Source organism: Ambystoma mexicanum, chromosome 12, assembly GCF_040938575.1.
Source record: "Ambystoma mexicanum isolate Mex_15411 chromosome 12, UKY_AmexF1_1, whole genome shotgun sequence".
Lineage (NCBI taxonomy): Eukaryota > Metazoa > Chordata > Amphibia > Caudata > Ambystomatidae > Ambystoma > Ambystoma mexicanum.
Genome location: NC_090936.1, coordinates 38,996,008 through 39,022,033, shown reverse-complemented (window position 1 = coordinate 39,022,033; position 26,026 = coordinate 38,996,008). Strand labels below are relative to the sequence as shown.

The following is a 26,026-nucleotide window of genomic DNA, read 5'->3' as shown; positions in this document are numbered from 1 at the left end:
GCAAACTCCACACAAGTCCCGGAAAATGCCCGTGCAGTCCGTTCCATGAATCGATGAGCAGTGTTTTGCACGCAGTTTGACACGCAAGTTCCCGATATTTACACGTAAATCATTCCCTGAATCGGGCCCATAATGTTTATTGTTGGAGGCTCACTCCATCTGAGTGCATTCATAATATCTCTTATTATTTCCCAATTCAATGGCAATCTAGTGTTTAACATCAGATGAAGGGATGAGTTGGCACTGCCAGGATTCAAACTTGAGAAGGGCAGGTTTCAACCAGGACAGAGGTCAGCTATTAACCCTTGAGCTATTCCCCCACCGAGATAAAATTATTGAGCGTCCTCAGAAGATATCACCATGTGGCATCTTGGTAGATCCCATTTTCCCATCTCTCAGCTTAGCGTACGCTCTGTGTGAGCATCCATTACTCGTGTCAGTTTCGCGACATGGAATGTTGCATTGATATTACTTGAGAAAGTAACAGTACGAATTGTGCAGTCTTGGGTTAGTAACTTGGTGAATTTTGTATGCAACTATATTGTATGGCTAACTTTTGAAATATCCTTTGAAATTAAGGTAAAGGACCGACGTATTATGTTTCTGACTGAAATGATCACAGCGACTAATCGGGAATCGGGGCCTGACGTTCAACGGTTACATGTTTTTAGGGCTGCAAATCACTTTTGGTACTGAGGGGCGCCATCAGCGATTTCAACGCAAGCTAGATGCGTTAACCCTTTGATTGCTAGTATATCAAGGCTTTTCAATGGGAAATATGAAGACACGACCTAAAGGCGCTTCAACCCCCCCCCGGCACTTGCCCTCCATTCTGGCACTTCCCCTCTCGACTCCCCTCTGGCACTTCCCCTCTCCCCTGGCACTTCTCGTCTTCCCTCTCCTTTCGCACTTGCATGATCTGAATCACACAAGGCCTAGTAAGATCGTTTGGCTTGTCCTCCCTCTGTCTACCCTTCCTTGTCTTGTTGCGCCTAGAAACCCTGTGTGCAGGCGCGTTATAAATAACTTATATCATATCAATGGAAACACTATGGCCCTAATTCTCAGATTGTTTTCCAATGGGGTTTTGCCATTATAAAACGCATCTGTGAATTAGTCCCTATATTGGCACTGATCCCGGGGCTTTGTAGCTTGCCCTAAATTTCTTGCATAAGTTGTAACTTTGGTTAGTAAAAGAAGAAGCCATGTTGGTAGGGTAGTTCTGGAATACTCAATTCTACTTGATTCACCAAAGTATCTCAATTGGTGTTGGGGGGCTTTGTGGGGGGGCGGATTAAACACATGTTCAGAAAATCTAACCTCTTATTAGTAGTGCAGAGTTGTTGGAATATAAGGGTGGTTTGCAGAACTGTAAGGAAGGGAGGGAAGCCAGGCTGCGGTCGGGCCTATGCCCTGCTCACGGTTGCCTCCCTGTGTCCAGCTCTTTGTGGTCCTATTGTTAATGGCCACTTACTTGATTAGATGGGTTCCCGCATATTTTGTGACGTCCACTGGCTCGCTCCCCTCTGCGCTCCATTACTAAGCAGCAGTGTTTACTTTCCCTTCAGCCCGAGGTCTAATGAATGATCTGTCAGATGTCCACCCAACCATTGATAAGCAGCAGAGCTCACTAAGTACCTTCTTATCAGCGTATGGGTCTCCTAAACACCTCATCAGTCACCCTCAACGTCTTCTCGCCGCACGGTATCATGCATGTTACAAATACTGTCAGCCTGTAATACACATGTGTACAATTACACAAATACCAAAGCAGCATCATCCGAGACTACGCATGACTTTCGGCCATCACATTGATATCAAAATAACGTTGGACCTCATTCAATAAGAAGTTGCTTGGAGTAACCCAGACGTATGACGAATTTACACCCAGAGAGGGCTATGCAATGCACACAAGGGTTTACTTTGGATAACCCTTACTTACTCCCCACCTCCCCCTGATGTATTCTCAATAAGGTAGAAGTAAGTTAGAGCTACTTTGTGAGTCAAATAGCCCTCTCCTGGTGCATTCAGGTGGGGTAGGGTGCACGTACTGCTCATAACCTCACGGTGAATTTGGCTGCACCAAGTTTTAGTGTTCACTTTTCACATTTATGTGAAATCAGTACTTCTACTCACTCTGTTCGTTTGGTTTGGTGCCTGGTGGCGGGGAACGTATTTCCCTCCAAAAGTCCTATCCATAATTCACAAAGATGTTAACAGAATTATACCCGACTTACCCCTGGAGAAGGAAATTCGATTCAAGAACTGGGTTCCTTTGAGTGACTCTGACTTACACCTGGCTTACTCTCAGTACGTTGTGAGTACGATGGGGTTATTGGGAATAACTTACTTTGCTGCCCCGTCTGTTGAACCCTAATTCTCGCCCTCTCTGTGCTTCCCAGGGCCCCTGGTACCCCGTCATTTGTACTCGTAATTCACTAGGTGTCAGTAATTTCGACCTTCTTTAAATTTTCCTCCCTGAGACCGCAACGTGCGAGCCATTGACCTGCTCATCTGCATTTCTACCCCTCAAGTGGGAATAGAAATAGATTTTTAAATTATATAAATGCATGTATACACAACTTGTTTTTTTTAGAAATACTGCATTTCCAGCATGACTTGAGGGCCATGAGACCACGCAGGTGGCAACAGTGTGCGGTATAAGAACCCATAACATATCTTCAGGGACCCGCGGGTGGTAAAGTCATTCTGAGTGCAGCCTATTCCTAATATTGCACACTTGAATAATAAATGCAGCAATACCTCAAAACTCACACGACCCCTCATCAATCCCCGAATTGTTTCTTCCTTACTAAAAATGACCAGCAGCACAGATCCTTTTTGCGCATGTGCAAATGGCTCCTGCATGATTGCCTCAGAGCTCGCCGTGCAAATGGCTCCTGCATGATTGCCTCAGAGCTCGCCGTGCAAATTGAGTGCGGATCAAGTTCTCTGCTTGCACCGATGTTTGGTAATGAGGCCCACAGTCCTTCTGACTCTGGGTCTCCCACGCAGCGCGGCACCCCAACTGGCCCCTGACCCATGTCCCAACCTTGGCGGGGTCAGCTCCTGTCATACCGACAGCCTGCACAAACCCCCACAGCTTGTCCCAGGTGCTTTTGATTCTAGACTTTATCAGCGGGTCGGGTCACCTCTGCGCGGCAGAGCCTGAACTAATGGGTTCCCCCTTCCAGCGCCTCTGGAAGAAGGGTTCCTACACACAATCTGGCCTACCGTGTTGACTGTGGGCAAGCTGCCCCTGTGCAACACTGCCACTGCACTTTCTTCTTCTGGCACGGATTAGTTCACTGGCGGTGGCGTGTCCAGACTCCTATGACTGCGGAGGCCCCAGCGGGGCACTGACTTATGCCAGGGTGGCGTGAAGTGCGAGCGCGTGCACACATAATGATCACAGTTTAGGATAATGGGGCGGCCAATCAGATTGCAGGGGTAGCACGTGCCACCGCTGGTCACGCCAGTGCGGACCGATCCAGCGAGGAGAAGGCAAGGTGCGGTATCACAGAAACCTTTCACGGATAAACCTAGGTCAGAAACTTGCTCTGGTGCTAAAAAAAAAAGATGGTGGCTTTACAGAAATTTTGCACCAGAACAAGTGCAAATAGCACAGAGGCAAACATGTTCTCACTGGTGCAGTGTGTGCGGTAGTCCAAGTGCTTTGCTCTAATACACAAAAGATTACTGGCTTGATGCACAAAGGGGTTTTTAATAGGGTGCATACATTGAAAAACACTTTGCGAATCAGACCCATGTTTTTTGCACAAGGGCAATTTGTGCGGTAGTGCTAATTGTACTTGCAGTGGTATAAAGTTTCTGTAATACCACCATTATTGTTTCAATGCATGTCCCAGTTCTTGTCCCAATGCAAAAATGCATTGAAAGAATGTTTTTGTTCACGAGGGCAATGGTAGCGCTTGTGCTAGTTGCACTTGCACAAGTGCAAACTTTGTGTAATATCACCCGTGGGGCAGTGTTACTGAAATGTTGCATTGGAGCAAGTTCAGTTAGCAATAGGGCCAAAATGACCCTAAAATGACCCTATTGCAAAAACTTTCTTTCAGTGCTTTTTTGTACAAGAGTAAAGCACTATGTTTAGGGTAAACATCGCCCTGGTGTAAAAATGCTTAAATAGTGCTTGTTTTTGCATTCCGCATTTTTTGCCCTAGAACTAATAGCACTTGCACAAGTGCAAAGATTCCCTAATTTGGGCCTTTGTTTTTCAGTTTTTGCCCTTGTGCTAATTGGACTTGCACCGGTGCAAAGTTCCGGCAATATCACCCAGGAGCGGTCATTGTTTTGCACGACAGCGCAGAGGTGTAGCCAGGATTGTCTAACAAGTTGGGCCTGAACCTAATGTAGTTTGGCCCTGCGCAGGGACATTGCCCACACAGCTCTGCAGTGTGGGCATTTACAGATTTTAGGTGGGCCTTGCCCGCTTAGGCCCTATCCTGTCTATGCCTCGAGGAGCGCGCGCCGCATCGGCGGTGCATACTTTATGCTGCGGAAGACCCCCAGCAAACTGTCTTTCAAATGGTAACGCTGGATTTGTTTCAGATTTATATGAGGAGATGCACACTGTTGTTCCGCCAAGACAATATTCCCCTTAAGCACAGAAGTCTATGAATATTTATTCTTCTGTAAACATAAATTGAGCGCGCTTTCTGGAAAGTTAAATGTCTACGGGATTTCATAAGGCACGCCAACTTGCCGTGTGATTGTTTAGGTGCTGCTATACGCCCTGTCCTTGATAATGCATTGACTTTTTATTCCGCTCATCTCTTATTCATTGCATAGCTGAATGTCATGCTGCATAGCGCGGCGTTGTGTTTGTTTATTGCGAGCAGTTGGCCGGAAGCGCCGAGCCTTTCGTAACGCACCCGGGTCGGTGCCGTGTGCGGCGCAATAATGCGGAGTAAACAGAGTATTTCATTTGAAGAAAGGTATGCCAGGTATCGGTAGGTGTCCCCTGGGGTTCTGCCTTCAGTCCTGATGTGTAGACGCTTATTGTAAAGCAACAGCAAAGCCTCTAGCTGCTAATACTTGCTTCCTGTGCTATGTGTGAAGGAGCGCGTAACGTAGCGTGGCGGAGAATAGGATGCATTATCTGTGCTGACTTATCGCACTTCATCCCAGTTCCTCCTCATCACGAGATGGGCAGGGTAGGTGGCAGGCCGTTGGTAGAGAGGCTTGTTTGGCTTGTATTTTGAATTGTAACTGCGTGATTTTTCCTGTGAGGGTGTCTTGGATTTTATTGCACCAGGCGTTGTCTTTCAAGATGGCATCTGGGAGGAGGATGGGGGTTTCTAGCTCACGGAGAATGGTGAAGAGTATGCGCGAGCTAGATGCAGAGTTGACGATTCTTTCGTTGTAAGTGGAGGCTTTAGAAGTGAAGAACAGCTGTTTGTATTGGTGCGACAGCAGAGAGAGGTGGCCCTTATTGGTAGGAGTCGGGGTTTTGTGCCAGGTGGCTTGTGCTGTTCTTTTCGCAGCACGTGCGATGGGGAGATCCGGGGTGAAATAGGACTTACGCTGGATCGGGTTCTTTGATTTTTGACAGGTTCCAGGTGGTCGACGGCCTTGCGGAGCAAGGTGTTCTAGTGGTCCACTAAGGCTGTGCAGTCTTGTGTGGAGGGTAGAGGTGAGTTGAGGAGCGGAATAATGTTTGTGCTATTTAAGTTGCGTGAGCTATGGGCCATGGTGGAGCTCGGGGCAGAATCTGGCTTGGCTCGTTTGCTAATGACGTCTATGGTGAATGTGATGGTATTGTGGTCTGACCAAGGGCATGGTCTGTTGGATAGGATGGAGATGTTGCAGTTGTGGTCTAGCAGTCAATCAAGGATGCAACCATAGGAGTGCGTGGGTTCTGTAATGATTTGGGTACATCCAAAATATGGCAAGGAGGTAGCTATGGAGCGGCGTCTGTGACGCTGGCGTCACTGAAGCCCAGGTTGATGTCGCCTAGTGCCAAGAGTTACCCCTGAGTTATCCTTCCTCCAAAGATGGGCTTCTAGGCATACCCTCCAAGGTATTGCGGCAGGAAATGTAAAATGCTGCAGCTTCAATGCACATTTTTCAGCACAACATTGTATTTCTTGCATCATTTTTAACTGGAGGGTGTGTGGCAGTAAAAAGGCAGTGTGAAAGGCAATATTTTACATTTCCTGCCACAATATTTTGGTGGGTCGGCCTAGGAACTCAGAAAGGGCCTCAGGGTGTGCACATCACAGTTTTGCGCATTTAAGGTCACATTATTTAGCACATCCTTTATTCTCGAATGGGGCACACACCGTAACAGGAGGTAGTGAAGTGGTATTTCTCCATGTCTGCTTCAAACAATCTCAGGGGAATGCGCAATGCAAAGAAGGATCTCTTGAGATGCACAAGGCTTATGATCCAGCTTGGGCGCGACATTGGCATAGGCTATTGCTGCAGCCCACTAACCCCTTCCTGAACGCGCAGGTTACCTTTGAGAATAATATTGACATTCCGGATAGAGTAGGATTGGTATCTCAATAATGTACGCGTTCGTATGATGGGCGATTCTTCGCAAAGCTTGCACTCAGAGTCATCCTCAGCTACAAGCCAAGATGCCGCAATGCCGATTGGATCACTGTGTTCTCCTCAATGTTTCGGCTCCATCTAATGCCGCTCTATGAACCGCAACTATCTTAACCCATCCTCTTTTATTCCTCGTATTAATTTGGTGCTCTACATTTTCATATTAAATAGTAACTTTCGTGGTAGCTTTTGTTCGTGGGCACAGTCTTGGCATTTGCTATACAGCCACAGCTCTGTCTTTCACAATGGAGGGTTTTATTGGCAATCCGTTTTTTGAGCAATGGAAAATGTGTACATCGGCAGATGATAACTAGTGACATTTAATACAAAGCACACTGAAACTGGAATTTCTGGTATGCAGCACTATGCAAAACACCAAATATCACATAAAAACAAGCACACAGATACAAACACACACACATATGTGTGTGTGTGTGTGTGTATGTATATATATATATATATATATTTATGCTCTACCTATGAGTTGAGCAGCTTAACTATAACTACATGGTCGCTACCACAGGCTGGTTTATTTATATATATATAGGAAATGTATACTGCCCCCTTAGACAAAGATCATTTTCTGGAGAAAAAAGTTTGCATTCGAGCTCATTTGCATACCCACAGTGCCTTGCTGTTGTGGCACGGAACTGGAGGTGAACTTCCAGCGATGGCTGCTAGGTGGCGTTGTGGAATGTGTGACTTGGCTCCAATAGACTTTCCTGTCTTCAGATTTCAGGTGAAAGGTTTCTTTTCAAACCTTTTTAAACCCACCATAGCTTTCTTGGTGTTATATATATACATACACCTGAACATGCCATCATGTAACACAGTGTGATACGAACCTGCAAAGGGTTTCTGGCCCTTCTTAGTTTGGGCTATTAGGTAGTGCTCAAGCGCCACCTATAAGTTGAACTATTGCATTGGAGTACAGGTGGGAGGGAGCGAACATGCGAGGAGGGACATACAGCTTTTGGGTTTTGTTTGATTACTTACCCACCCATTGACTGCCCCAGGCAATGCTAACCCCTATAGCCATTCCCACCCACTACCTGCCCCTCTCCAGCCAAAAAACACACCATCCTGGGATCTCTGTGTGCTCTTCTATGTAAAGATAGCATCCAACTTTAGCATGCCACCGTTATTTCTACACAGTTTGCTGCAAATTAATGGTTTCATTACAGTTGCAAATGGCTACTGGTGTAATAAAAATGTCGTAACCAAGTGTGCCTTCAGCCACATGATTTATAACACGTTCATGCACCGAAACCCTGTTAAAAACAAGCAACAACAAAGTCAACAGTTGTGGCTTGGGATATTACATAGGCATTTGGCAGGTACTCCTGTCATAGGCCCAGGGATGCAGAAATGTATTTCTTCCTGTTAAAAGCTATGAAATATTTGATGAGCATACATGGCCCCGCCCACTGTTATCCCTTGCTTTTGTTCCTTTACTTCCCATCACTGGAACATTCTAGCCCCACCCTATTGATATTGTCAACCCCACTGTCTTAGGTTTCAAGATTGCTCTAAAACTCTCCAGGTGTGTTGGACTCCAACGTCCATGATCCCTCACCATTGAGCATGTTAGGTAGGTCTGATGGGAGTTGTAGTCCAAAATATCTCTCAAGTCGAAGGACGCCCATGTCCACTCTAAAGTAAGACCTAATTTCCCTTGTGCATGACCCTGGGAGGTCTACTGATACCACTCCCTCTATAACCTCATTCTGCCCCTGCTCATAGGCAGTGATAGAAGTGTACCAAAATAAGTAGTGGAGCTGTTAAAAGTAAAAAATCAAAGTAGTGCAACACCGTTCCCGCCCATTCCCACTCACTTCGACCACTGCACATTGGTGTAAATATTGCAAGTTATTAATCATGCATCATATGCAAATACGTTTGTCATGTAGTAAACGCGCTATATTCATTGTCAGTGCCGTCCCCCTTGCTTTCCTACTGCGCCTGGTTAAGGTTTACGTCTTTGCATTTCTGTTACCATTGTAGCAGAAATGGTAGGACTGCCTGGTAAGCCATGCATTGTTTTGGGAAGAGTTTCTTTTCACGCCCTTCTCCTTATTCTCATCCACACACATACACATTTAAAAAAAGAGAGTTTTTGGACTATGCATGCAGGGCAATGACCCCCCCCAGGCATAAAACCAATGGTGTGCTAAGGAATGACTAATCTGCTTGGCGGTCCCAAATTTTGAAATTGTCACCACATGACATGAAGGGTTCGCTGGCCTTTGTAAATTCATGAAAGGGTTAAATATTGTGACATTTAAAACTGAGTTTATCTGTAATGGCAACTCCCAATGAATTGCCAGCGGAGCCGGGCGAGCCGGGCGCGGAGCACGTCTTCTTGCATTGGCTCCTCCCCTGTGGATGAAACTGACCCGGAGTGACATTGTGTGATGGACAGAAGTAAATGTCAGCTGTATGTTTTGGGAGGAGTGTGAGTGGGCGCCACATTTCAAAACACAAATTATTCTCAAATTTGTATCAATCATAAACAGTATATGGGGTGAACCAAAACCTGGAACGCACTGTTCCAGGGAAACAACTACCCAGGTAGACTGCTGGATCTAATTGATCAGAATTGGTGACTTCCTGTGTAGTAGTCGCTACTGCATTCTTGATTCAATTAAAGTATATCCTTATTGATAGACTATGGTCCTGATTCATGGAATGTTTTGCTCAGTAAATAGGGACTTTGCATGCGAAATCCCGTTTGTCGATTCATGGAATCGACTGCGCAGTACTTTTTTGTACTTTGTGGGGACTTCACGCAGGCTCAGCACGTCTGTGGGCATTACGAAGGACAGCCTGCAGGCAGTGCATCGCATGCCCACAAATGCACGGAACGGGAACTATTCATGGATCCGACCATGCAACCTCTCGTCGGGGAAATGGACATGCAAAGCCCTCATTCTATCCACCACACGAAGGCAGGCATACAGACACTTGCAGATAGGATTCACTGCGTGGAGGTAAGATCGCATGTTGGACCTAGGAGTGCGTGCACACAGTTGGGGTTCCGATCAGACTTAGGGTTGTGTGTAAGCAGTCTAGTGGAGTGAAGGTACAGTTTATGGGGGTTCACACGCATATTTAACGGGAAATTACAACTTTTATGATACATGCTACGCAAGTTTTTGGGGTGCTATGAGCGGTTAAGGGGGACCCTACGCAGTGTGGCCCTTGTGTTGGCTTGCTTGCGGGGGACCCCACACAGGATTACTGGGATGCAAGAGTTTGCACCCCAGGACAGTGCATAGGTAGGTATTAGTGGCTGCATTTACTTTGCGGGGGGAGTGTCAGGGGCATTCCAACCGAGACTTGCGCATAGGGTTGCTCTGCAGGGAAGATTCCATGAATACGCGGATTGTGCACAGGTGCCTCATGCGCGTGGCCATGTGAACGTGGCAGGTTCTATGTGTACTTTTCTATGAATTGGGCCCTATATCGCCTTAGGAACATAATAAATATTGTCGAATCTAATTGCTTTGCTAACAGTGTTTTATTGCCATTCCATCTGCCTTCTTTTAAAACATTCACAAGTGCAGATCCCAGCAGCCGATGCATTTCAGACTAGAACAGTCCATCCTCAGGCCTATATCTGCTAATGAATACACTTCACATCACCACAAACTTTGTGCTGGCAACTGGAGTACTTGATAATGTGGTGTGCCACATCCGTGGCAGAACAATTCCACTAGATACTGTGTAGTAGCTAAAAAAAAAAAGTACACTTAATAGGCAACAGGTGGAGGCTCACATTTACCTCCCCGCAATCAAAATGGTGCAACAAGGGAAGGGCCTTGGGTTGCTGGAAAGAGCGGGCAGTATAGTGTACTCTCGTCCGCTCCTCCAGCCCCCTGATTGGCTGAGCGGCCTTCCCCAGGTGCGAATGCATTGTAAGCTCTCAGTGGACTTGAAACAATGTGGCTGCTTCAGTGCTGGCAAGACTCTGAACAAGTTTTACAAATGTTTCCAAAGTGGTTTTATTTTGGAAAAGATCAGGGGCTAAGCTAAAGTCGGGACTGTCGTGTCTCGGGTCTAGCTAGCCTTTTGGTTGTAGCCCCTGAGCTTCTATCCAGGGCTACAACCGAAAGACCTGGGGCTATAGCCCCCTCGGCACCCCCCTAGCAACCCCGTCAGGATACAATGTTTAAGGCTCACGCTTATCCATAGAGCGCTTTTGGATAGCCATTAATATGCACAAAGAGACCATATCTCGGTAATGGTTCCAATCCAGTTACCTATGGCATTGCAGAATGTAAATCCCCCGAAAAGATTGGTATGTGGTCCTGAATGTGAAATGCCAGCGTTCACCGATGATTAGCTCGCTCCAGTCAAACACCAAGATAACACTGAGTCGGACGGATGAATATTGCAAAATCAGTATGCGCTGTCGTACAGTTGTACCGCTCGATCTAGTGTAGCAGAAGCCAGTTCTGCATGACGGTACACATGTAAATGTCAATGAATATGTCGTCCGTGGCGTGGCGCGCGTGATGCGAAAGATGCACACTGATAGCCACATAGAACTCTTGTCTCTTGAACAAAATAGCACAATCGTGGTAAAAAAAAAAAATGCCTTCATTTAACTGTTTAGACACCATGGCTTCTGGAAGCCCCCCGCACAAGGCTACCAGCAAGCAACCATTGCCCCGATGGACTGCACGACATCTATCGGGTGCGTTGTCGATATAGGTCCGACACAGGACAGTGTCCGCACTTGACGCAAACCCCTACGACAAGGGAAACAGTGGCCCACAGCTTAAAAGTAAACCACCAGCAGTGCACCCTGTGACAGAAGATGCATGGAGACAATAAACGAATTATACAGGCCTTACAAATGCAATCTGATTATCCCGGCCAACGTGTTAATTGGATCCTGACTGCTGGATCTGATACGGGCAGTCTTGTAGTGGGAAACCTTTCAGAGTGATGAACTGTAATTCACCCAGCTGCTTGAGGCCCTGGTAATTTACTGCATGTCATGCTACGAAGAGCTGGACCTAATGGACTTTGCTGTACCTGCAAAGCAGGCATCGTTCCGACGCGACGCGTTGCTTGGAGAGGGTTGGCGCGTCCACAGCTGCCGGCAGCACAGGCCCGCTCTGGGTGCAATATGACTGTCACTTACATCGTCAGAAAAAGACCAACCTTGGCTCTTCTTTATTTTATTTATTTATTTGTACATTTGTAAAGTGCACAAAGCCCGAAGGCAGCTAGGCCTTTAATTCGGGGAACAGATCCATTTGAAGAAGGTCCATCTGGGGGTGACTAATCTAACCTGTGACACAACTCGGCGTCTTCAAGACACTGGTGCAGAAAACCATCTCGAAATGTCTGCACAGGTTGTCTATGTATATTTGCAAAAGTTGCGCAATGCACATTTTTGTGGGTGGAAAATGTACTTTAACAAGTTGATTTCTTTGATCCTGAAATCACCACATACCTAATGATATATGTTTAATGTTAACATCAATAAAGTTGGGGCACTTCGCGTTTCATAATATAAAAGGTGAACACTTTAAAAGCATGCACTCGGCTATGCACATTTTCATAGGTTAGCCTTTAGCACAACAGCACGTCCAGTATTCAGTTATCATGGGATAGTGAAGGAGAGGATTTCAATACAATATGGCAGGTGCAGAAACCCTATGGTAAACATCATGTAAGGATCAACATGAACATTTACTTTGACAAATCTGAGTCCTGATGAAGGTTGCTCTTGAACGAAACACAAAACATGTTTAGACTTTGTTGAATTTACAATTAAAAGCATATACATACACACACACACAAACACAAACACACACACACACACACACTCTCTCTCTCTCTTTCTACGATTGCATATATACAGGAAATGTGAAACTATTCACATGTGTAATTGCAAGAAGCACGCAGTACATCATGAGTTACTTTGTATGTAAGCGCGTCAGCTTCTCTGAATGTATCATTTGAGAAGGACATAGTCAGGCAGGTAAGCTCTTTTGGAATACTGTAATCCTTTAGAAAGGCACCGCTTTGTTGCTGTTGTTTACCTTAACGGTGCCTCCTGTGAAACAGCACACAAGTTGGCAGTCCTGAACTCGTCTTTCATCTTGGCTTATTAGCTGGGGTATTCACACAAAGTAATTGCTAAGCCTTTGCTACAAAGCTCCTCGCGATCCTACCTCCGCGCCGCCTTGTTCTTCCCGCCTGCTTCCATTGAAGCTGACCTCTGTCAGTTCGAGAGCCTCATCAGTGACTCCAAGTGCGGCGAGGGGCCTCCTAATGATCTGGAAGGCCTCTGAGAAGCTGGTGCTGTTTTCTCATCAGGATCCAATTTAAGGTGCTTTGTTCCAATTCTTGAACTTTGGAGCCGGAGGAAGGCAAGTCAGATGGTCGCCTTCTCTGCGGTGAGCCAGAAAAGGATGAGGAGTGTGAACTCAAACATGGGATTTCTGAAGAGGCTGAGACCCTTAACAGGAACACTTGTATTATCTGGTGACCGCTACTTTGTATCTGAGTTGCACGCCTCTGTCGCCCCAGCTTATATCATCCATGACGTGTGTTACCTGAAATATGGTACAAACAATCGAGCAACGTAAATATTATTATTATTATTATTATGGTATTTATTGAGCGCGGACATGGCTTCGAGACGCAACGGAGCGCTTTACAGAGGTATGCAACAGAACAGATATACAGCGGGTGGTGGGACACAGAGGAGGTGTGCAGCTGTACCGGGTGGCGGGGAGGACAGGGGCAGGTGTCGTCTAGCGAGTCAGGTGGCGCTACGGGCGATGTGATGGCCTAGGTGTTGGCAACGTGCCTCCGCACACATTTTAAGAGCGCATGGTCGTTCCCAGAAGTAAGACCCTGTGTCGCTCACAATTTGTTTATGCGACCCATCGCACACGTAAATGGACTTTGGTCGCACAATAAAAAAACGAAAAAAACAGAAAACTAGGTGCAAGGCCCCTGGAAGTCAAAAAGTGGAAAAGGTAAGAGAGCATGGAGACGTGTTGCCCCTGCAAGCGATGCCAGGTCTTAGGGAAAGTGTGCCACTTTCAGGGGGAAAGGGTGGGGAAAAGTCACATTTGTCCCTGAAAAGCTGCCCCGGGCCATGCCTCACAAGAGCAAGTTGGCCCGGGCGCAAATAGTTATTTTTGGTTGATGCATCACGTTTTGTTATGCGTGTGTGTGCGGGCATGCAGTGTGTGTGATGCATAGCAACTCCTTCAGACACCCCCCTGTCGCATAATTCAACTATTGGGGTCTGCAGGGGTACAACCCCTCCCCCCCACCTATCAAGCCGTAGGCATTCCTTTTACACTGTGACTGGCCACACACACATGCACCCTTTGGCAGTTCTGCGAATGAGCGCATCGCGACAGCCACAAGGAACAAACACATTTGCAGCTCCATGAGTGCCCCCCCTCACTCACCCCCACGTCTTCATATGAGTGCAGCCAGTGCATGGCACCGGAAGGGCCCTTATCCCTCCACTGGCCAGGCTCCAGGCAGCGTGCCCCGGGGCACCGGCAGCGTGCACGGTGCAGCAGCAAAAGCTGAGCTTCCGATGCTCACTTTGTGTGCACGTTTGCGGTGCCACTCTTCCACAAACGCTTATTACTACGAGCCCTTACACGTGTAAATTTCAAGAGGGGGTGGGGGGAGTAAAAAATACGAAAAGCTGCCATCCAGGCAGCCTTTCCCCTCTCCCCATTCACCGCACCTGTCAATCAGACGCCCGCTGCGTCCTCAGGAACGGAGGTGTTACATTCTGGCAATTATCATGTCACATACTTGAAAATGTAAATGAATGTGTGTGTAAAATTAAATGTATGGGTTGTCAGTGAAGACTAAGAGGCGGCAGGGCAATTACGTATCCGCTTTCATCTTGTGAGCTCTGATACGCCAGGCTGAAAGGCGCGCGCCTAAACGGCATTGTGCAGGGCCCGGAGTGAACGCACGGGTGTCTCTGGCTGGCTTGCCTGCCTCTTTGTTTTGGGGGGGCTAGTGAAATTAAGATGATTATCATCCATCAGTCGACGAGAAGGCCCATGAAAGGCGCTCCCGTCCCATATTTATTTTCGCTGTCGTTGAGCGTTTTCTTATCTCGGGACAGCTCCCCTTTCCCCCGCCCCCTGAAATTAATATTATTTTGGCAAATCCCATCAGCTGGGAATCGTTAGTCTCTTTGTGTTACTGTTTTCTTTGTCTGCAGTTAAATGCAATATTATGTCTCCAGATCCTCATTCTGCCCCAAGAAACTGATGACTACTTCATTTATGTTATCACCAATTTTAATAATAATTTTAAGAGCAAAACGCTAACTGATGTGAAAAATGTAAAAATATACATTAAAAGTAATTGTGTCATCAAAATAGGGGGAAAAGACACGTTTTCAGATATTTGTTAAAATCTTGCGCGTGCGGCGCGCCGTCAAATATAGCTGTCTGTCCGACACCATTTTTCCGGCATTGTTTCTGCATGGATTGCTACCTCCAAGAAAGCATAAGGAATTTGAGCCAGATATCCAGTAACTTATTTCCAATTGCGCACAGAGTCTAATGAACAATGGCCCGCATTTGTTTGAGCGGGAATTTGCAGCGGGGTGGCGAGTGACCTTCAGCGGTGATTTCGCTTCATCAGGATTAGTCAAGCTAGGCGATCAAGAGCGCTAATGCATAATGATTTATAAAAATGAATCCTGGCTAGTGACCATGCAAATGTTTCAGCTAATCAAAGAGGAGAACTTTAGCTCTCCCAGGGAAGAGGTACAAGGGCAAGTCAAGGCCTCGAACAAGGAGAGGGACGGAAAATAATCCCGGCGCCTTGATTAGTCCAACTTGGCGAGATTAGAAGTTGCCCTGCTGGCCTGCTGGCATATGGTGTGTTATTATGCGTCATCTTTAATCGCCGCAACATCAGAACCTGCGTTAATCTCTTTGAAAATGTTGGTATGTAACTGGAGACTTGTCAGAGGAAGCAGCTAAGAGCCTTCTTCAGTGAGGCTTCTTGTAAAGAAACAATGCCCTGTTTTTCTGCAACCAATGGATACATGATTGCAATTTTAATGGCAGTGAGTTACTGCACACATGACACTCGGGCGACACCAGGGTCGGTCTGGGACAAAAAAAAAAGCTTGGCGATCGATTTAGAAAAAGTGGGCCATCAATGCCACTCACTTTTCGTTACTATGTTACTTTTTGAAGTGCATTGGGGCGCATTTTGGGGAAAACATGTGGCAAAAAAGGGAATTTGAATGCATGTGGGTCCACTACCAGCTGCACAGAGCATGAGTTCATCAAACTGGTCCACTTTGCCCCACATAAGTGGCCTACCCCACCCCTCATGGTCCGGCCTTGCGGGGATTGCCCCTTTTCAATGTACTTGCCACTTGTGGGGTCTGACTTTATGTTGAGGCTGGGATGTGCTTCGGATTGTTCCTTTGCTCAGTTGCCTGCCCCACCGCTCCCCCACTGTGCATGTCTTAATTTCCAGATAAAGTCATAACTCATGCCTATGGAAGGGATGGTGCCAAGGCCCTGGAACCAGTGTCCCTTATTCACAAAGCGTTTTTCAATGGTGTTTTCCCAAATGCTCGCCCCGTGCTCCTTCATTGCGGTCCCACGCCGTGCACACGGAGCAGCCGGCCCCAGAGCAACACTCCCCGCATCTGATTGTAATTATAACTTTCCACCAGTGCTGTATTTTTTTTAAACCTGTGCTGGCAGCATACTTGGTAAACGTTCCTTTTCTGGGCTTTCCGCACAGCCTGTTGAATGGCACTGCAACCCGGGAAGGCCACGCGGGAAACACGCAGCCTTGACTTGTTCCGAATGCAGACACCACAGTCGTCCCGGTCGCTACTGGATGTCTCTTACTGAGTTTTGATACCGCAGGGAGCACTGGGTAGTAAAAACACACTTCGATTTCTATCAACATAGAGAGATCTCCAACGTGCTGCAAGTCTTTGGAGCTCTGGAGACACTGTATGGAAACGGTTCCATGTGGTTTCCTCAACACCTTTTAGTTCGTTTGCATTTAGTTCCACTCTTCTTGTTAGTACAACCTTTGTTTCTTTTAATGGGGGCACCTCCACACCTCTCCCTTCCTCTACCCACTCTCACCTCCTCATATCCTACACACACAGGCACATTTGTTTTCCTGCTTTCAAAAAGAGTAAGACAAAGGACCTATTTTATGGAATTATTTGCACAGAAAATCGGGACTTTGCATGCCAAACTGCGTGCGAAATCCCATTTATCGATTCATGGAATCGACTGCACAGCACTTTTTCATACTTTACTGGGACTTCACGCAAACTCGACACGTCAATAAAAGAGGCCAAGTGCCTTGCACAAGACACCACACAGATAGCAGGGTAGGGTGCGGAACATGGAAAATTAGCAAGAACATGGCAAAATGTGGGCGTTACAGGGAACAGCCCACAGGCTGACCATCACACGCCCAATATTGCGTGGAACGATACGTATTCATGGATCCGAACACGCATCCTCTCAGCGGGAAAATGGCTATGCAAAGCCCTCATACTATCCGCCACTCAAAGGCAGGCGTACAGACATTTTCACATTGGATTTTCTGCACACTGGTAAAATCAGGTGTTGGATTTAGGGGTGCGTGTACACAGCTGTGGTTTCGATTTGACTTAGGGGTGCGCATTCGCTGTGTGGCAGGTTGCAGGAGCCGTTTACTGGGGGTCGCAAAGAGATCTTCAGAGTTTTACACAAGTTACGATAAAATGTATCCATATTGTTGGGTGTCGTTAACAGTTACGGGGGACCCCTTGCAGGGTCTCCGAGATGCAAGTCTGCTTACGGGGGACCCCACGCACTGTTTGAAGGGTACATGTATTTACACCGAGGGAGCATGCAAAGGTAGCTGTTCTGGCTGTTTCTGCTTTGCGTCAGGGTGTGTCAGGGGCATTCCGGCCATGACTTGCATATATAGTTACTTTGTGCAAACAATTCCATGAACGCGCGGAGCATGCATACTGAATTCTGCATGCAGGCTCATGCAGTGTTGTTCTCGTCATGCGGCCTTTGCAGGATAAATGCATACTTTTCCATGAATCAGGCCCCAAAATGTGAACAAACTAAATGGTGTTGATGAAGCCACTGATTACCTATAGAAACACACACAGTACAGATTGCCCAAGGGAGAGTCCAACCTGATTCACAGAGCAGTGCAAAGTGTATTTTTGCAGTGCAAAGTGACTTTAAGTCAGTGCAAAGTCACTCTGCACTGCAAAAATACATCTTGCATCGCCCTGTCAATCAGGGTGTTTGTTGCCAGTGCAAAGTGACTTTGCACTGACTTCAAGTCAATTTGCACTGCAAATATACACTTTGCACTGCTCTGTGAATCAGAGTGTTCGTTGGCAGTGCAAAGTCACTTTGCACTGCGCGCTAAAAAATTCCAATAATCAAGCCCTTAGATTCTAACCAACAATAAAAATGCCACGGTCTTGAGTAATCAGGAATGCTCCTAAACAATCTGGATCCCCACTGCGCTAAAAATTCCATGAATCAGGGCCAGGCCCTTAGGGTTTTATCCCGCATCAAATTTTGCACAGGATCTACCTCATTTTGTGCTAAGCTCATGTTTGCGACTAGGAAACCCGCAGTGAAATGTGGTTGCAGCACACCATACCAACTTGCGAGACATGAAACAAACACATGAAAAGTGTTGCTGCACACGTGATGCAGAGCTATCCCCCAGGGTTTGATTTGGTGCAGGTGCTGGCCAAAGGCTGTTTGCGATTTCTGCAAACGACAATTTCTGGTCCCACTGTTATCCTCTTAAGTGCCAAGGACGAGTATCCTCGTCCTTTTTGCATAGACTTGCATAATAGCTTGGCACTTAATTAATGCACTTACATTGGAAGCTGTCAAAGGCCACTCCTCAGTATTTATTGCTATCCATGTAGCAAAGCAGTATTTATGATAATGATTACTTTTATTTACGGAGAGAATCAAGTGACTGCCCCCTCCCCCTATCCACTGAAAAGAAAGTGAGTGATTGCTGTTTGGGAGCTTGGCAAGCAGACAAGTTGCTTGATCATGTGCTGCTTATTACAAGCAATGCCTTGAGCCAGTGCGCCTGCAACAGCAGCTGAGTGCAGGGAAGCGCAGCCTCTCAAGCAAGCATTTGCGCTTCACTCTGAGTACAGCAGCAGCGCTCAGAGAAGAACGCATTGCCACCAAGGAACCTGGAGGATAAAAAACATTCTTCCAGGGTTGGATGGACAAACCTCCACCTTGGGCCAATTGAAGATCCGCAGGTCTGTGCTAGGAAGGAGGGGAAATGCTTTGGGCTCACGTCGCAGGTTCTCATTTCGCGCTTTGCGGATCTACACTTTTTTAAAGTAATATTGCACAATGGAATCATTTTCCAGATTTAAAAGGCAGAGTATGAATCCTACCCCCAACCCCCACCCAAGTAGATCATTATCTGCTGGAAGGTGCAGTGGTTTTGAAATATAAGCCAAGTTCCTTAATTGGTAATGCTTGCCTTAATCATAGCACTTGAAACTGCCTTGGAAGAATTTCCTTTCCTAACATCACGGTGCTTGACAGAATGACTTTATTGATTATTAGGGATTGCCAGAAAGTACTCTGAGATCACTTCTGTTGTAAGTCACGCCAGCCGGTGTTTTGTTCTCTCGCCGCGACTCCGAAGAGATGTGGATTTTAAAGGCTGAAGCCAATAACAGCTGCTGCCTCCACCGGATGCTGCATTGTTGCACTCGACTCTCGTTGGAGACGCGCATCGATTGACACACTTGTGAACATCAATTGACGTGGTTGCGCGCATGTTGGGCTGCTCCCGATAAGTTTCCCTATCTGTGTTTTGTACCGGCAAAGTGAGATGGCCCATAAAGACCTCTCCTGTCTTCCCCGTGCAGGTTCCGGTGTCGGTGGCCATGATGACCCCCCAGGTGATCACACCTCAGCAAATGCAGCAGATTCTTCAGCAGCAGGTGTTGTCCCCGCAGCAGCTACAAGCCCTCCTCCAGCAACAGCAGGCAGTCATGCTGCAGCAGGTAACGCGCATTGCCTTCTCACTTGGTGCACCTAGGGGGCGCATTCCTTCAGCGCAGGAAGCGATGGATGTGGGCTTTTAATCCTCGTGCTTTGTACTGAACTGGAGGCAACATATAGGAAGGTTAATGTGTGTTAATTACTTGAACATACATGAAGTCAGGATACAAGTAAAATGGGAGGATGATCACAGCCTTCGCGCAAAGGATGAGAGTAGAATACACCATTTTCGCTAATGAGACACACAAAAAAACTGCTTTTCCTAGTAGCAATCACCAAAAGTTCGGGGGCAGAACCACACAGCAATGCATTGTGGGTATGTAAATTAGCTGCAAAGCTTACTTTTTTGCTCCATGCAAAAAATGTGTATTGTCATATAGTAAATACGCAAGTAAGCCATATTCCTGTAACAGCGCCTGGATGCCCTCGGGCTGTGTGAGCGCTTTAAAAATGCGAAAAAATAAATAAATATAAATAAATAAATAAATTGCTTTATGAACCGTGACACATTTCACTTTAACTGGGCATAATTCTTCTTAGGGTTTTCCTGGGTGACTGCCGCCATTAATTTGACAATTTGCATCCACCATTGTCAGCTCCATACTCCAGTTACACGTGGTCCCCCTTACCTGTTTCAGCCACAATGGTAATATGATGTGGTCCTTCTTTTTCTGGGTGTCAGTCCCCTCTTCCTTCAGTACGTCTCTCATATGACTACTTCAGTCTTCTGTCATATTTTGCCTTTGACTATCATAGTCAAGGCATTCCATGATGGTAACACTCCTTCTTCTTCTTCTTAATTATCAGATGTGTCGGCGGACCCACGCAGGCGCTTCCCCATCCTAAAGGATGATGTGCACCAGACCCACCAATCAATATTTATCTCCCATAAACTCACAACTCCTCCCACCGCCCAGTCTGCCTCACAAAATCCAACATCACACTGTTCCTCCTCCTGCCTCTCTCCCCGTCACCTCCCAGCAAAGCGTTCCCACTCAGCTCAGCCACACCCAGCGCCGACAACTGAACCCTCATCAATTCTCTCTCCTCAACATGTCTCCTAAGCAGAAAATGTCCCACAGTCTCAGGCACCCCACACACCGCACAATCCCTCAACTCACGCTTCCCTACTCGAAACAGACAGTCATTCAGCCCCACATGTCCTATCCTCAAACGATTCAGCATCACCTCCTCCCCCCTCCTCCATTCCAGGCTCCCTGCATCCACCTTCACCGACACTTTCCCACGAACACCAAACATCCACCTGCCCTTCACCCCACTCACCCACCCACCTCTCCTGCCACTCTTCCATGACCCGTCTCACCACCACAGTCTTTACCTCATCCACACTCAAAGGCAACCTCACATCAACTGCTCCCTTTCTCATACCCTCACCCGCCGCCCGATCCACCAGCTCATTACCCAAAATGCCAGTGTGACTGGGAACCCACACCAACTCCAAATCCATTCCCCCACGCACACACAGATCAATCTTCCTCCTGATGTCCATACTCACATCCTTCCTATCACCATCCCCTGCCACAATCGCCTGCAACCCACTCAATGAATCTGAAAACATCACCACCTTCTCTAACCCCAACTCGCACACCCTTTCAATCGCTAATGCAATCGCCACCAACTCAGCCGTACAAATCGATACGGGAATGATTACCACACGCCATCTATATTAGGCCGGCTTTAAAAAAAAAAAGCAAGAAGGAACACCTCTTATCTTTGATGCGAGAGTAGCTTAGACCATTTCAGCTAACAATGCACACAGTGCCAGCTGGTAGCCATCACTAGAAGTTCACCTCCAGATCAGACCCACACCGCAATGCATTGTGGCTATGCAAATGAGCTGAAAAGCTTGCTTTTCTGACCCATGTAGAATCAATTGAAGACTGACAGCTCCCAAAAATGCAACATCCAATGGCATGAGCCTTCCACCCTAATTTGGGATCATCAGTTTGGCACAGGTTGACATCCTTGAAACTGCAATAGTGGGACATAGTTACAATCACCAATAAGGCAGAAAACATAACAGAGAATTCATACTGTGGTATCTAATCGAACACTCCCCTAATTTCTTAGGGAATCAATCATGGGACATGTACATTTTCTAAATAAGTGTTTTAATTTGGGAGGGGAGGTTCATGGAGTAGTGCTCATTATAAGCCCGTGCATTCGTTGCTAATGCCATCTGTGTAATAGCGCCAGCAGCATTTGTGGTACAGCGCAATCAGGGAAACATCTGGGGGGGGGGGGGTCAAACTTTAAAATGTTGCTAAACACTGATTCAACTAATTTGGCACCACTGTTGCTGCTTGTGTAACGTGGAATGGATCAAACCAGCCCCTATTTCACATTACATAAATGGTTGCGCACTACAGCAAACCCGAACCAATCTTATGCTTGTGATATATTTGCTTTGGAACAGAAAAAGAGAACGCTTTTGCCTCAAGGATGCATGCTACATTTGGAGAACATACCACTCGCTATATTCCCTACCATGCATATAGAAGAAATTAGCAAACGCTGCAAACATAGCGCTGCATTCCGAATTGGCTCCAAAGCTCTCTGCACCATTCTGTGTTATACACGTAACAGAACTGGATAGGTGTGTCCGAAACCGTGCAGTACAATGGTGCACAGCCTTTGTACTAGGGGAAACATTGCCCCGGTGCAAACATGCTCTGAACCAAAGCATAGTTGTGCAAATGCTGTGCTAAAATGCCCCTACACCAGTGCAAAGGCTCCATGAAACTGATACTGACGATCAGCACACTTTCCCCGAGCAGGCTAACAGATCGTTACCATTTTAATGAGAAGTGCACCATTCTGCCATACCTGCTTTCAAATAGTCATTCTGGTACAGATAGGGCCTCCTTTCGTGTTCTGCAAAGAGTATTTTGGCAACTGCATAATTTATACTCTTTAGCTCAGATTTGATATCTCTATTTGTTCAGGATTATTTGATCTCTTCATTTGTAATGTGATGTCCTAAATGTGCAGAGACCTTTGGCCTCCTTACATGTGTTCCTAGAATAGCTGTTTAATTTACCTACCAGGCACAAGCCAGTGGCATGTTTACCGTATACAAGTTTAGAATAAAGTAGGTGATTTGTAATACTTGGAACTTTTGCCTTTATTAAAGTCAAAATGGTTTATTCAGCAACAACTGCAAGAGTTTTACAAGAAGCAGCAAGAACAGTTACATCTTCAGCTTTTGCAGCAGCAACAGCAGCAACAACAGCAGCAGCAGCAACAGCAGCAGCAGCAGCAGCATCAGCAGCAGCAACAACAGCAGCAACAGCAACAGCAGCAGCAGCAACAGCAACAGCAGCAGCATACTGGAAAGCAAGCAAAAGAGGTACATGCAAAGAGTGTTCTATGTTGGCCAAGGGAAGTGTGGCATAGCACTGTGTCAAGGTCTCCTGGCAGCGAGGCCTAGGCTGTCAAAAAAGTGCTGCTATTATCCGACGTCGCTTCGAGTATAGCAGCAGTGACAGCAGAACGATCATGCTGCCATGTTTTTAAAATACGACACATGGGCTTTGAATGTTATCCTGCAGCGCTGCTGTCCTTTAATGTCCAATAGTGGATAGGGGTGAACAAACCGCTGATTATTTTGTGTATCTTGGGTGGGGGGGATCCGTTCCCCGCCGCAGCACCGCCGAGAGATCATGCAAATGTACCGTATTGTTCAGAAAACTGGTAGAGCATGGATTTGAAAGTCACAGGCCCCTGATTAATGAACTGCTACTGTAGGTCTGGAGCGGTGAGAAGAAAGTTACAGTTTGATGTGCTCATAAATCAACCTGACACCCGGGCTTCTCGCTCGTCAGCAAACTGCATCGTGTATAAACACAACACACGGAAGTAGCTCCACCGATCAGCAGGTATCGTCGACGGTGTCTTCGAGCGGTCCCATTATGCATACGCGCCAGAACCTGCCTGGAACCTCCAGAGGCTCGGTTTCTGTTTGGATTTGTGAATAGAATTTCAGACAGCCATCAGCGGCAGCGTGACAATTGCTCCCTTATTTCTCCCGGGGCTCCGGGCCATCCACGCGACTTGCTCCATTATGCAGTCTGTTTTCCAGTGAGCGCATCAGAAGTTTCCTCCATTCCCCAAACCCAAAAGCAAAGGTCGGTCTCCGAGAGCAGCTTGTCTGTCTCTCAAGTGTGACCGCCGCGCCGGTTCCTCCCGAGTCCTAGATTCACTGCTTTGTCTGTTAATGCCTGACAAAATGTGAAGTTGTACTTCTGCTTGTCTTGTAATAGGGTGCGTCTTTGCCTTAAGTGGGATGCTGGTCTTAATGTATTCCATCCAGAGGTGCGTGTGGGGGTTGGGGGCAGCTAACACGCCAGTCAATCGCTGGAGTGAAGACCACATCGGTGGGCCCAATTATTCGCACTTAATGGGCAATCAACATTCTGTAGCCATACATTTATGGTGTAATATCACAAAAATAAATCTCTTATCCTCTTGAGTGAAATGATTTTCCTTTTAATAAATATTTTCTTCTGCAGTAAAAGCTGTGTTATGGGGTACCACATTAACAGGACTACTCTGTGAACTGGCACCTTGCTTGCCAGTGGAAACAGCCAGATAACAAAGTTTCAGAGCCAGACAGAAGATCAAAAAGACCAGGAAGCTTGGCTATCCAGCCTATTGGCTTCCTTATCTGGTTCAGACAGACAACATTTGGTTAAACAAAATGTTTTATTATCCGGCACCATTGGTCCCCCAATGGTGCCGGATAATCAAGCTTTTCATGTCATATGCCCCTGTTTTCCTGTACATAATCCTTAATATGCAGCAATATCCGACCTTTCACTTTAACACTCTGAACACAAATGCTCAAAGTAGAGTGCAAGTAGAGTGCAGATGAGTAAAGCAAAAGGTGCGCCCGGACTTTTGTGGAAAATGCAAAGGTACTCGGTTCACAAAGGAGACCGACATATTATAAGGGCTCATATGCCCTTAAAAAATATCCAGGTGCACTTGGGCCCTGCAAATTCATTGTATGTGTGCCTGGAATTTATATAGCACAAACATAATTACCAAGCCACAGAGCGCGTAGAAAAGCGTCGCAGTCAGGGGTTGAACGGGCAATGAACTGTTCCATGGAGGTTAGCCTTGTCAGTTCCTCCCCGAAGAGCAGGAAGGATGATGCAACTCTGAGGTTCCAGGTACCAGGTGCCCACCCGGAGAACACGGGTCTTCTGGTTCTTGCCTGCTTGTATCTCTTAGCTTCTAGGCTGCTGGGATTGCAGCTACTGCTGATGCGGTGGGCTCCAGAGATCGTGGGCGTGTCCACCAGGTCGGGTGCAGCTTTATGTGTTGGCCCACTGCACAAAATGTTTCATGGATGTGGCCTGATGACCGCCCATCCTCAAGATTCATGGGCCACCTATGGAAGCGGAAGAGGGGGTCACTGAGTGGGCCCTGCGCTCCACACTTAGGGAAGGAATAGTCAGTGTGTGGCTTGCACCTTGAACCTTTGCCTTCACTGGCATCAGTGAAAGTTGCTCACAGAGAAGATTGATGGTGCGCGTGCGCACTTACACACACAGACACTTTTGTAAGCACATATGCTTTGCTATTTGTTGAGTGAACCGTCTGCTTCCTAAGCCTTGTTTCTAAAGCCTTGCTTTTCCTTCCAGACGCTCTCGAATACGGCATTGGTTTCTTTTACTTCCATCATAGAAGTAGTCCCGCGCCAAGAGGCGATTAGGTTCACAATCAGCGCTACACACATTATCTCACTCACTCACTGTGTTATGCCTCCATTGTTGAAGATATATGAAACCATACTGCCCTTCTGATTTTGCAACCACCTTTTTTTGTTTGAGAATGAAATTGGAAGGCGGTCAACTGAAGAGGAGACCTGTCATTTGGCGCTCAGGTTTGTCGACTCAATTCCCTTTGCTTGTGTTGTCAGCAGCAGCAGTTGGCGGCCCAGCAGCTTGTCTTCCAGCAGCAGCTCCTCCAGATGCAGCAACTCCAGCAGCAGCAGCATCTGCTGAACCTCCAGCGGCAGGGACTCATTTCAATCCCATCCAGCCAGTCTTCGCTTCCTGTCCAGTCTCTTCCACCAGGTAGGATCCAATTACCTCCTCGTTCGTGCCCAGTCCTTGCCTTTGGCTGCATGCTCGTATTTTATTCAAGCCTGTTTCCTTAAATCCACACTTTCCTCAGCATTGACTTGATCTTAAGGCTTACAGGACAGATGTTATTTTCTGCGGCCCAGCAAAGACAGTCCGGTGCCCGAGTAGCGGATTTGGGCACCTAGAGAATTGGGACTAAACTAGACTCTGTATTGCTTGAGGGAGACTCTTTTGTATCGCCTGTGTGGTAAATCTGTGTGGAGA

The 26,026-nt window shown here is 46.8% G+C and overlaps 1 protein-coding gene across 8 annotated transcripts in view; it reads left to right on the top strand.

The window, feature by feature from the left end:
• Positions 1–26,026, top strand: part of FOXP2 (forkhead box P2) — a 289,073-nt gene that overhangs the window by 128,257 nt on the left and 134,790 nt on the right. For 4 of the 8 annotated variants that reach the window (XM_069627892.1, XM_069627899.1, XM_069627897.1 and 1 more), the window contains 3 exons: positions 19,514–19,651; positions 22,804–23,019; positions 25,597–25,753. In XM_069627892.1, the coding sequence (XP_069483993.1) occupies positions 19,514–19,651; positions 22,804–23,019; positions 25,597–25,753 (511 nt within the window). The remainder of the gene's footprint in view (positions 1–19,513; positions 19,652–22,803; positions 23,020–25,596; positions 25,754–26,026) is intronic. The other 4 variants (XM_069627895.1, XM_069627898.1, XM_069627894.1 and 1 more) reach the window with 3 other exon arrangements.